We start from the raw sequence: 13651 nt of genomic DNA on the forward strand, positions 1-13651 counted from the left end.
TTTACAATTGCTTGTCGCCATTAGCAATGTAGTCGTAAAAGTCTGAGTGCTTCCATCGCAGAGGTTTGTATGCTTTCAGGGCAAATTTTCAAAAATAATTTTATGATCATTGTGTCCGCTGCTATGTTTACTATTTTACAACAATAGATCAATTTACATTGACAGGCCATTATATTAGGCAAACCAGACATTTATCATTGGAAAAGCCACAAGACGATATTTGTTGATGTGCTCATACTGAAGTGATCATACTGAGAGCTATCAGCTAGCTACACCAGGGTACTTAAGTTAGGTTTCTTTAGTTTCTACAAACGCACCTAATGCAAACTTCACTCCAAAGCCAACAAAATTCCTGGTAGTAGCCGATGCAGCAGTATTTATACATGGAAAAAATGCTGAGACCACCCTTGTTTCTTCAGTTTATCCATTAATTTTAATTCCAGGCACAACTAAAGGTACTGTTTTTGGAACAAATATACTGATGACAGCAAAATAGCTCATACGCGTTTAATTCTTTGGCAGTACAATGCTGCAGCTATGGATGTAAGAACTTTTCAAGATGCTAGATATCAGCTCTTAAATTAAACTCTTATGAGCTATTTTTGTTATCATTATTATATCTGTCCAAAAAAAACTGTACCATGAGTTGTACCAGGCATTAAATTGAACAAATACACTGAAGAAACGTAAATGAGAAAGGTCATTCCCACAGGAAGAAATAAAACCTTTGGTGCATATGCAGGAAATAAAGATGTGTATATCTACTAGTACAGTATATCATAATAATGATGTGCAGAACTTTAATATTATAAAAACTGTTTATTTGGTCATTAATTCGTGAATAGTGACAGTGACAGCATGGCGAGGTCGCAAGCCCTCGCTGACAGGATAGACGTGTTCTCACTCTGCTGTGAGGCAAAATATGTGACTTGTCTATGTCTCTCGCTCACACACACACACAGCGTAACCTGTCTCTGCCTAAGGGTGTGTGTGGTACAAATAAAGCACTCCTCCCCTTATAAGCCACCTCCACTGCCCGTGGACTCTCATTTTACCAGAAACTGGTGTGGCCGTCATGTCATGGACTTCGCCAGTCATGATTTCAACATTTGTGTTGCTGCTGTTGGCTGTAAGTACAAAACTTTGACATGCTTTTGCACACTGCTTTGTGTTTTGACATTCTCGCTGCCTTGTCTCAACTATGTCTGGAATCTTGAAATGTGAAGTTTGAGCCTTCCGGGCTTTCGTTATTGGCCATAAACCATCTGTAAAATACAGTCGCTATTTGAGTTGTTGATTCCGAAAAAAAAATAGCTGGCTACCATGGCAACATAGCGACAGCTTGAAAGCAGCATCATTCATTGTTAATGTTTGACCTGCTTGCTTCAGTCTGACTCGTCTCAGGTAAATGACACCTTGGTCATTCATCACCTTCTCCAAACATGACATTTATTATCTCAGATCATCTAGGAGCGACAGTTGCCTCCATTCTGGGCGGCTTCGCAAACCTTCGATGTTGGCAAAACAAAACAAACTGTGTTGCATGAAGTAGCAAAGCAAAAAACCTCGAGTTATTAAATCGTTTTCAATACAGTATCGATATCTGATGTCGCTACTGTACCGCAGTGTATCGCGGTAAGAACTACTGTTAATCAAACCAATTACAAGCTAAATGACTCACAATGCTAACTACCCACGTGGGAATAATCTTGCCCACCCCCCCCCAACACCATGTTGGGGGGGGGGGGGGATCAACCCGAACCTTAATGACTTCCAGTATAAAGAACTCCCTTTAATGGGGGAACTATATTTAATTACAAAATGTTCAAAAAGTCAAATGAAGCACGAGAAACAGGATTACCACTGCTACTACTATGACTTGTATCAACCAAAATACCAAGTATATACTATGCAGCCCAGTATCACCGATACTTGACTGCTGTTTTACCATATTGTTATATTACCTTGTCATGTGAACTAGCACAGAATATATTTGGAACACAGGAAGTAAACAAATGTACGGTTACCGAACTCATATCGATGTTGCCTTGGCATCAATATTATATGCAGAAATCCAGACTCAGTTGGTTCCCCCAGAGAAGAACACAGCAATTCCTTAACCATGTTATAACCGGCAACCCTGATAGTATTCATTGTTTTGAACCTCCCATAACTATATTGAATTTCTGAATTTCAGATCACAATTCTGCTGGTTGGCTGTAATATCACATCATATTATTTTTATACATTCAATAGGAGTTCTAACAATATGGATCATGACACTGCATGTGTGTGTTTCAGATGAGTTTTAAGCACAAAGTGATTCTTTTGCTGTGTAAGACCTTGGTGGCCAAGCAAACTGTTGTGTTCAGTTGCTACATCTAGAAAGATTCATTAGCAGGCCGCAATGCCCTCTGGGATGGGTTCTTCAGCACGGTAGAGTGGAAGAGTCTATTTGATGCATTCTTTGAGGCGTAACGTGTGCTGGCTTGATGATTCTGGCAGTGAAAGGACGCCAGGCCACGCCTTGTGTCTGTTTATGTCACGCTCACATGCCCGAGCTGTGAGTTCAGCATGCAGGTGTGGCAGGGTGTGTCGACTTTGCCTGGTTTGTGAAAAATGCGTCTGTCGTGACGGATGATGCAGCCCTGCTGGGTGGCAGCACCAGCTGACTTATCATAGACTTACTATTGAATTATCACTGCTCATGCGCGCAGTGCACAACCAGCACACTCACTCTTATTTCTCACCCGGGACTTTCTGGTTGGAGGTGTGACAGGTTAATCCACATTCAGCTTCCACTTTCGCCTGCAGTAATTTGTCAGCTTCAACCCTGTAGACTCACACTACCAGCATTCTTTCCAGTAGTTCAAAAACTTACTGAAGCCGTTTCAGTTGTAATATGGACATGCTGGAAGCGGAGGAACTTACAAAACAACCATCAGGTGCCTAAACTTGTCCCACTACTTCCTTGCACCTGAACTGGTGAGGTAGTGGTGGAAAGAGGGTGGGGGACGGAAGAGACACGTGTACGCTGTTTCATCCTAGTCCATTCGAATAATAAGAGCATTGATATACACAGCATACATACTGTATACTGTACATAAATGAACATAAACCCAAAATATGATTCAACACACAGAGGCAGGAGACTACTAAATTAAAATAAGGAAGTTGAATTAGTTTAATTAATTTACTTTTAGGTGTTGCCACAAATTTGTGTTCTTTGTTTTGTTGGTGCCGGAGCCCAGGCTAACTTGCACACTGCAGATGATGCATCATCTAACATAACGCCTGTTGAGTCTTTTGTCAAGGGGCTCCACACCACAAGAGTGGTGGTTGAAAAGGAGAGGTTATGAAGATTAGCCGCAGCAAGACGGAGTATGTGTGTGTGACCGAGAGGGACCCAAGTGGAAGAGTGAGGTTACAGGGAGAAGAGCTACAGAAGGTGGAGATTGGAGTCAACAGTTCAGAACAATGTAGATTGCGAAAAGGAGGTGAAGAAGCGTGTACAGGCAGGATGGAACGGGTGGAGAAAAGTGTCAGGTCAGCTAAAATGAAAGGACAGGTATACAAAACTGTGAGTGAGTGAGACCAGCCATGTTGTTTGGCCTAGAGACAATGCCACTGAGGAAAAGACAGAAAGCAGAACTGAAAGAAGATGCGGACGCTGAGGTTCTCATTGCGAGTGACCAGGATGGATAGAATCAGTAACAAATCCATCAGAGGGACATTACATGTTAGAGGCCTTGGAGATAAAGTCTAAGAGGCCAGACTGAGATGGTTGGGACATGTCCAGAGGAGAGATAGTGAATATATTAGTAGAAGGATGCTCGTTTAGAGCTACCGGGTAGGAGGCGTAGAGGAAGACCAAAGAGAAGGTTTATGGATGGAGGACATGAGGGTGGTTGGCGTGAGAGAGACAGATGCAGAGGACAGGGTTGGATGGAAGCGATTGATTTGCAGTGGCGACCCCTGAAGGGAAAAGCTGAAAAAGAAAGAAGATTCAAACTGTACACTGACTACTTTGTTGCATGAAAAGATATAATACAATATTTATAGAAATGTGAGGAGTGTACTCAATGTTTTGAGGTACTTTTGACTCATGACTAAATGTTAGCTCAATGAGTGAAAATGTTCTTCAACATGAGACTAAGACTATTTTTGGGACAATAACAATGATACAAATTATTTTACAGCTCCAAAACGTTGCTCCAGTGGAGGCTAACGGGGACGTCCTTCTGTCAAGACAAAAAAGGCACTGGGTTCCCCCGCCAAAACCTCTCACGGAAAACAAGGACTACACCCAGTTGCCATCAGTTGCCAAGGTGAGTAAAAAGCCTTGATGGAGACAGCGCTTGCTTGGTTGCTGTGGCTACCCCATGTGATCAAACTGAAATCACCAATACCCATGTTGTAAAAAAAACACATCACATATACAAGTAATGTCCAAATCTCATTCTTATGTTTTATCCTTTTTGTTTTAGATCCATTCTGACTTTGATGATGGCAAAGGCAACATGCAGTACTTTCTGGAAGGTATCGGGGCGAGCCAGTCCCCATCAAACGTGTTTGTGGTCGACCGTAAAACCGGGGTCATAAGGGTGACCAAAGTGCTCGACAGGGAGTTCATCAGCATGTACAATGTAAGTAGAAAAGCAAATTTTCTTCAATTCATGCAAGGCAGACTGAAGACAACTTTTGTCGGCTGTGGTTTCAGCTGTCAGGTGTCGCAAAGTACAATGATGGCAGAGAGGCAGAGAAAAATATTGACATACGCTTCAGAGTCGTGGACGAGAACGACAACTCTCCCATATTTTCTGCCATCCCGCCCGGGGCGGTGAACGAGCTTAGCCCTATAGGTGAGTGTTGAAGACCCGTGTAGTCCAGCAAAAGAACTTGTTTGGTCCACTTATCACTCTTGATGGTTGTTTCCAGGGACATCCATCATGCAAATCACTGCAACCGATGCTGATGAACCAGGGAATCCTAACTCTCAGATCTTCTATAGCATCGTGGATCAGAACCCACCAGGGCCAGCAAACATGTTCAGTGTGGGGAGTGATGGAACCATCTTCGTCAATCGGGCTGACTTGGACAGAGAGGTACGCAAAAAACTGCATGGGTTCATGCCATAGATTTGGATTTTACAACCATTTATTTATTTTTTTATTGTAATCTTCCCATCATGCTGTTTTATATTTCAGGAAGTGGATATGTACACTCTGACGGTAAAAGGCCAGGATCTAAATGGTGCGGCAGGTGGGAATAGTGCAACTAGTACTGTCGCCATTAAAATCAACGATGTGAATGACAACGTCCCCACTCTGGAGAAGGAAGCGGTATGTACAAACTCAGCCCTGATGCTGACAAATAATTCTGAAAGTGTGTTCTTAAATCATGCGGTGGTCTTCTGGCAGTATGAGGGCAGCATTGAGGAGAACACGTATGGTGTGGAGGTGATGAGAATCCAAGCAAAAGACTTGGACCTGAAGGGCACAGAAAACTGGGAATCTGAGTTTGCCATCCTCAAAGGTAACGAGGCTGGCTACTTCAGCATCATATCGGACCCAAAGACCAACGAGGGCATCCTCATGCTTGATAAGGTAATGTGATCATTCATGAATGGCTTACAGTTAGGAGGAGAAGGGATTGAAGGGAGTATTTGTATTGAGAAATGCATTCAAAGTGAAAGACAAAAGTGTTTCTTGCATCACTGGGTAATCGAAGACAAAGGAGTCACAGTTTGGAGACACTTTTCCGTCCTTTGGTAACACGTTGCGTGCCCACTGAAATATGTAAAACCGGGGTGTCCAAAGTGTGGCCAGGGGGAATTGTGTGGACCACAGATCATTTTTTATGGGCCCGAAGCACATTGCAGAAATAGCATAAACAAAACGGGCTGCACGGTGGACGAGTGGTTGGCATGCAGGCCTCACAGCTAGGAGACCCGAGTACACATTTTCAAAAACATGCTCGGTTAATTGCCGACTCCAAATTTTCCATAGGTATGAATGTGAGTGTGAATGGTTGTTTGTCTATATGTGGACGAGTCAACATTGTAGCCACTAATATTTTCACAGTAGTTTACAGTGTGCTAAATCATTCCAAAAAAGATGTAGCGACAGGGTCAATGTACACAAATCCCATTCCCCAATTATATGCTCTTTTACAGGCAGTGGACTATGAGAATGTAAAGAACCTGGACCTAGGGATTGCTGTAAGGAACAAGGCTGGACCCTATAGTGAAAGTACCATTAATTTCAATGGGGGAGGCGGAGGCGGAGGCGGAGGCGGAGGCGGAGGCGGAGGCGGCGGAGGTGGAGGTGGAGGCGGAGGCGGATCATCATCATCATTCTCGTCATCATCATCCTCATCATGGCAAAGCACAACATATAAGTCGTATAAGACCTATCCCATCAAAATCAAGGTAAAGAATCAGCGTGAAGGACCACATTTTGACCCCAAAGTCAAAGTGATTACCATGTCAGAGGGAGGCTCCACCAGCATTTCAAAAGTTATTGCCCGCTACCAAGCGATGGACCAGGACACTGGGAAAATAGCTGAGAACGTCAGGTGAGCGGAAAAACATTGTCATGGTGATTGTGTCCAAACACACAAACACATCACCAGACTGACTGTGTGCACTCTGTTGTAGATATGTTAAAGGTGCTGACCCTGACAACTGGCTTACCATCGACCCAGACACGGCTGAGATCAAAATGAACAAGATGCCTGACAGAGAGTCTACTTTCCTGGTTAATGGGACGTACTATGCCAAAGTACTCTGCATTTCAGAAGGTACATTCTTGAACTACACAATGAACATGGTCGGCTCCAGACCCTCATGTCATGGAAGAACAGTGTTTTAAAAAGAAATGGAAGAAAAGCTGATTGTTTTTTATGGATTTCCACCAACAGACATGCCCTCCAGCACCGCCACTGGCACTGTGGCCATCCAGGTGGAAGATTTTAACGACCACTGTCCCACCCTGACCAGTACCATCGAGAAGATGTGCATTCCACAGGATGCTGTTTTTGTCAGCGCTATCGACAAGGATGACTTCCCAAACGGAGCTCCTTTCACCTTTGAAATCATTCCAGAAGGCACTAATGGAAAATGGCAGGTGGAACATCTTAATGGTAAGGAGACTGGAGACTAGTTTGGATCTGAGTGGACTTTTAGCTTAAGGTAAAACCTTATTGATGTTCTCATTGTGTATATCGCTGTGTGCAGATACGACAGCCATCCTAAGGGCCCAGGAGTCCATGTGGCCTGGTTTACATGAAGTAGAATTGCTGGTGAAGGACGAGCAGGGGGTGGCGTGCGTGGAGCCGCAGAAGGTGACGGTCCAAGTGTGTACCTGCAAGGAGGGATTGATGTGTGGAGTGCGAGGTGGCCACAAAGCAGGATTAGGACCTGCAGGCATTGGACTGCTGTTGCTGGGCTTGCTGCTTCTACTACGTAAGTGTGTCCAACTGGCACTTGTGGGGAGTTTTTACAAGCTACCTGACATTTATTTTGAAACCTACCTGGCTCATATAGAATTATATAGGAGTTCACTCTGGAAAGGTTTTCGGTACATGCATCACAATAGTCGTTGTCAATATTTGTTGTTCTATTGGTTAAACCGTGCCCTCTTATGCTGCCTCATTCTTGCTTCAACAGTCATCCCTCTTCTGCTGCTCTTCTGCCAATGTGGTAGTGCTGCAGGCATGCCAGGAACCTTTACTGAGTTGCCATTCGACACCAAAGCACACCTCATTAATTACCGCACTGAGGGCCAAGGAGAGAATACGGTTTGTAGTGGAACAGTTTCCTATCTTTATTTGACTGTGTGCATTTGTTATTTGTCTTACTATTTTTTAAATCTGTAAAAGAAACCTAATCTTTGGTCTGAACTTTTTGCAGGAGGTGCCGCTAATGAACATGCCAACACAAGTGGACGCTGTGGACATAGCCACTAAAAATGAAGGAGTCAAAACTTCCATCTTTCAAGAGAGCATGGAGCGTAACTTCAGAGAGTCCACACTGGGCCTGAGGAACATGCGAGGCAGCGGGTTCTACTCAGAGTTTGAAAGCAGAACGGCAGCAGGAAGTTATGATGACATTGCTCTACCACATCACATCCTCGAACAGTACTATGCTCAGGTGTGAACAGTCCCATTTTTATGTCCCAGTGGCAGAATGTTCAGGTTCTTAGAGTTTAGGTACAGATATCAGAAATAAATCAAAATATGTTTTTGTCTTCTCTCAACAGAAGATCAACAGTGGAGGGGACCTTGCTGTAAAGGACAGTCTCTTGACATATGACTTTGAGGGCCAAGGCTCCTCCGCTGGGTCAGTAGGCTGCTGCAGCCTCCTGGAGACCGACAACGACCTGCAGTTCCTCGATGACCTCGGGCCAAAGTTTAAGACGCTGGCAGAAGTGTGTGGTGGCAAGACCATCCAACAAGATGTTGTGATCCCTAAGGTACCCGAACCTCTGCCAGAAATTCCCAAGCTTCCACCAGTTCCAGTCCCCAAAGTAGAGCATACAGTGATCAAGGAGACGGATCGCACTCAGGTGCTGAAGGAAAACACAACGACTAAAGTGGTGGAAGGGGTACAAAATCAAGGCCAGATGTTCCTGCTCCAGCAGCAGCAGCCCGTTTACTACACCACCACTGCCCCTGTCCTGCAACCCATGCAGTACGTGGTCCAGCCACAAGTCCAGAACACCATGCTGCTGGCTGAGGCACCAGCTACTAACCTCCAGGGAATGGTGCTAGCAGCACCCACACAAGGCATGTTCGTACAGGGGCAGACAATGGTGTCTGGTGGACAAGCCCAGGCCCCTGGCATGATGCTGGTTACTGGTACCCAAGCAGCCCCTGCACAAGGCATGGTAGTCCGAGGACAGAAGGTGGTGTCCGGTAGAAAGGCTCATGGGCCTGGCATGGTGCTGGTGACTGGCACCCAGGCAGCCTCTGCACCAGGTGTGATACTTCAGGGACAATCAATGGTAACAGGTGGAAAAGCTCCCGGTGCCCCCGGTGTAGTACTGGTAGAGAACAGTGGGATCCCGGCCGGTGGAGTAAATCTGATCAACACTGGGGGCCTTGCAAGTTCCCACACCGTGATAGAAGGCAACGTCCCAGTAGGGAAAGTCCTGAGGTCAAGCCAAACCTCCCTCAAACAAGGCGGCATTCTACTGCCAGGAGTGTCCGCTGGCGGACAAGGACAAACCCTCCTAGCAGAGGGAGGAATGTCCCTGAAAAGCAACATCCCTGCATCACAGACCAGCATGACGACTAAGTCCAGCACCACAGTGAGCAGAGTCCCTACTTACCGCAAAGTGGTGGTGCAGGAGGAGAAACTCACTGAATTGTGACCCCGCCAAATGACTCTTTAAAGCAACGCCAACTTTTGTCAGGGCAATTCCTCTAGTATTTTCTTACTGTGCATGCCATTTTTTGGTGGCGGGTGTTCTGCAGCAGTTTGCCTCCAAGTGACTCTTTATGTGGCAGCCTGTTCATATTAAGGCTCCTACTTGACGCTTAAACATCCTCACCATCAGCACATCCATGGAAGGCCATCTAGGAGACCCAACAATATGCAGTATTGCATATCTATGCAATATCGCCCACTGTGGGCCTACTCATTACACAAAAGTTTCTTGAGTATATCCATATATACATATATATCCTACCCCAGTATGATATGTTGGCTCCTAACCAGGAACAGTTCAGACGTCCATCATCAATGTCCATCTAATTCTTGCTTTTGTCTACATTTTTGCTGTTTTGGCAAATGCAATTACATCAGCATATACGTACTGTGTGTACAAAATAATAACAACATACTATCATGACATCTAGAAACGCTCCCACTCGATAGAAATATGCAGAGGATTTCAACATTTTGTGTGTCTGTCAAGTTATGACTGCTGTTACAGCTGAAATCCCACCCTGAGATTAACGATGGTTTTAAAGAGGATGCTGCACAGGCGCTTGTTATGCAAACGACAACACATCATCTCAAGTCAAAAGTGCCAAAAAGTTATTCATTGTGTGTTTGTGTGTAAAAAGAAGATGCATGGGAGGGCTATTTTTGTTTTTATAAGCCAGGAGAAGGTTGTCATTTAATTTTAGTCTATACAAGATGTTTTCTATACAAGAATAAAAGACAGTGTGGAAAGATTTAAATTTGTCACCGCTTCTTTCATCTCTCAACACTGCAACTTGTTCAACTTGTCTGCAAGTATACTTAATCAGTCCACCGCTAGACCCTGCATCACTACAGACACTCTACAAAACCGCCTGTCAATCTCACGTTCCTGGAGGTACAGACTCCTCCACTTGGGGCCGGACTTCATCCCGGACCAGAACATGGCCCTCCACCCTTTACTGGGAGAGAAGTCAACAAAACCTCTCTCAGGAAAACAGAAGACAATTCAAACCACGGTCGACTACTTTGACTAATCATAACACAATGGCCAGGGGTAATATTGAGGACAATTTATTTAATTAAAATAAACTGTAAAATCAGTAGTCTGCTATTTGATTGGAAGCCACTGTAATGTTTCAGTGAAACATTAAGAACAACAACAGAGTTGATCTCAATCTTATTTTACTTATCTCAACTTGCAACGAGCCAACAACATACATACAGGTACTTCCTGTCTTGAGCTAATGTGGTTCACACCGGCACACTATCTCCAAGCACAATCTTAGTGTTTGAGACATGAATCACATGTATCATGACAGTCACCATTTTAAGCCTCAGACTAGCTAATTAGTTAGCTATTTAGTTAATTACTGGGCTGGTCGTGACTATGTCAAGTAGGTATAAAAAAACAATACAATAAATCTACCTGCTTTCTCTCACACAAACACACACACAAAGTGATGTTCAAACATAATTTTTCCATGAATTGAGTGAGTATTATTACTATCAAACATGTGGGGAATCCAGCCTACCTGAAGTGTGGATGAGGTTCCTCCTTGCAGGTCAAATAGGAACTTCACGCATCCATTTTAGTGTACAGCATCGCAAATAAGGACGATTGCCCTCTACCGGTGAAAAGGGCTATTGCATTCAATGACACTCCCACTGCAAGTTAGTCTTCTGTCTGTCTGTGAAGAAAAAACGCCACACCGCCTGTCATGAGGCGAGCCATACCACAAATACGATAGGTTCTACGCAGGTGCAGAACGCGTCTACATCCGGTTAGCCTGCTTTTCGGCAAACACTTGTGAGGCATGTGTAATGTATCCATCGATCTATTTCAAAGCAATTACGGATCGTAACCGTCAACATGATGATTTGTGATTTTGTGTACACCATTCGACTCGTTCCTCACCACAGGAAGTTGAATTGGAATGACAGGAAGTGGAATTCACGAAAGTTTCTTCTGGCCAAGTAATAGGAAACAATTGTATTAAGAAAGTTTTGACTTCAGAAAATGCTTTCCGGCTTTCACCCACATTCAAAAAACATGTTAGGTTAATTGGTGACTCCAAATTGTCGATAGGTTATATAATGTCTATATGTGCCCTGTGATTGGCTGGCGACCAGTCCAGGGTGTACCCCGCCTCTCGCCCGAAGACAGCTGGGATAGGCTCCAACACCCCCGAGACCCTTGTGAGGATAAGCAGTAGAAAATGAATGAAAAACAAATGACACATCATTGTACACCAGGGGTCTCAAACTCAATTTACTTGGGGGCCACTGGAGCTCGGGTCTGGGTGAGACTGGGCCGCATCAGGTTTTAAAAAAAAAAACAACAAAAAAACACACATTTATTAAAAACAAAAAAATTTTAAAAACTTCGCTTTGGTACCTTTTGGTTTCTCCAAGAAAAGCTCTGATAAAACATTCCACTGTTCTCAAATATCTTATATACAAAAAAATACACAAAATAAGATGAAAAATAAATAATCAAATCAAGAATAAAGAAAATCAATCAATCAGTAATAAATAAATAAATATAATAATAATAATAAAACAGCAAATAATAAAAACTTAAGAAACCACATATAGTTGGTGGGTAGACAAATTATTTTTTTCAGATTAAAATTAACAAAGCATTATTAGAGCCCTGTAGACATGACAAAACACGACTATAGTCACATTTATACTTTTTTTATTTACAACATATTGCGCAACTGCAGGGTCTTGAGACACATGCTAACTCGCAAACTAGAGAGCTAGCGACCTAAACGGTAGCCTTCAAGTTATTTCCTTTAAACTTAAATAGCCAAAAGCTTACCACTTCCACACGGATAGGGAGGATAACTATTAACAGTTATTTAACCTTTAACATGAACATTAATCAAATGTAATATTTTTTTCTGGGTACATGATACCATACAGCATCCATATCAAACTTGTGCGGGCCGCACTAACATTAAACTTTCATATCAAGGCTGGGGCCTCAAACTAGTGTCCTGCGGGCCATGTGTTTGAGACCCCTGTTGTACACTATACTGTAGTGTAGAGTATGTAGATGGATTAAAATGTGAAATACATAAAGCAGGCATGCATGGAATAGATAAGAGGTGCCTTTAAATGTGCAGGGACTTAAACTTTTGTTGGCAGCTAATTTCTCTCTCCAGTGCTGGCATTGTAATTGTTTGTACTCACTCCTGTTAAAATACATTTTTAAACTATATCTTCAAATTCATAGGCTGATTCCACAGCTGTCTGTTTCTAATATTTCAACTGCCTTTATGAAGCTACATAACCGTCATGTCATGTGACTTGTGACTATACTGCCCAAGAAAGCATCAATTCAATAAAAAGTTTTGTCTCTCAGGCACGTCAACTCAAAAAGCAACACAATGATTTCCACTTAAGGCTGCAAAGCTGAAATACTTGTTTGGAAAATACATTTTTTGGGGGTCAGTTTCTTCAGCTGTCTTGAAGTTCGTAAATCCAGGTGCTACTTGAGCCGTAGTCGTAAAGTTGTAATCACCAAGAATTTGAAGCAGTCAAAAGTCATAAATTCTTGCCTGAGCACAAACTTTACTTGAATGGCAACATGTATGTTGACATATGTACTGCATGCACTTTCACCACCATTGCAGTGTTTCCCATGCAATCTGTATATTCAATTGGGGTTACCTGTCCTCATATTATAACATATTATAACACCCCTGGTCTGCCAGAGAATAAGTCGACGTAGCAGGAGGGATCAGTGTGTTGCCAACTTTGTCGCTATGACTACTGAGTTATCAGACCACTCTAGATACTCTTTCAAAACAGCAACAACAAGCAACAAATGTAGTGAACAGACTATAGTATTGCTGTTCTCAATAACTGAGTGCTGCCGTGGCCCCCTCCCCCATTCAAAAGCACTCCCAGGCATTAAACTGAAAAGTCAAACATGAGCAACACAACATAGTTCATGGTGTCATCGAAGCATTTTCGTTTTGCTTTTCATGTCTTTTACGTGATTTTTGTGAAACTTTGCGGGTGAAACACATTAGCACCTCCGAGAGGACTGGAGTGGAACAGCTGTTTCTGTTCCATTCAGTGATAAAGAATGATGTGGAGTGGAATGGGGGAGTGGTTGCAAGACTAATGGGAGGGGGACAGGAGTGTCTTCAGGTGGAGTGATTTAAGACACATCTGTTTGTTCTCCTCTCCCACTTCCATCCTCAGGAC

The 13651-nt window shown here is 43.4% G+C and overlaps 1 protein-coding gene across 1 annotated transcript; it reads left to right on the forward strand.

Moving 5' to 3' along the window:
• Nucleotides 1–607: 607 nt before the first annotated feature.
• On the forward strand, nt 608–10188 carry LOC131129872 (desmoglein-2.1-like). The gene is made up of 14 exons (XM_058073800.2): nt 608–1129; nt 4200–4328; nt 4488–4646; nt 4721–4862; nt 4939–5105; nt 5208–5342; nt 5421–5606; nt 6176–6576; nt 6659–6801; nt 6922–7143; nt 7238–7465; nt 7670–7800; nt 7913–8152; nt 8262–10188. Exons 1-14 carry the CDS (start codon nt 1076–1078, stop codon nt 9372–9374), a joined length of 3450 nt encoding a protein of 1149 aa, XP_057929783.2. The 5' UTR covers nt 608–1075; the 3' UTR covers nt 9375–10188.
• Nucleotides 10189–13651: the final 3463 nt, after the last annotated feature.

The sequence above is a fragment of the Doryrhamphus excisus genome, linkage group LG4 (assembly GCF_037039965.1).
Source record: "Doryrhamphus excisus strain RoL-2023G ecotype Guam linkage group LG4, RoL_Dexc_Guam_v1.1, whole genome shotgun sequence".
In the NCBI taxonomy this organism is placed as follows: Eukaryota; Metazoa; Chordata; class Actinopteri; order Syngnathiformes; family Syngnathidae; genus Doryrhamphus; species Doryrhamphus excisus.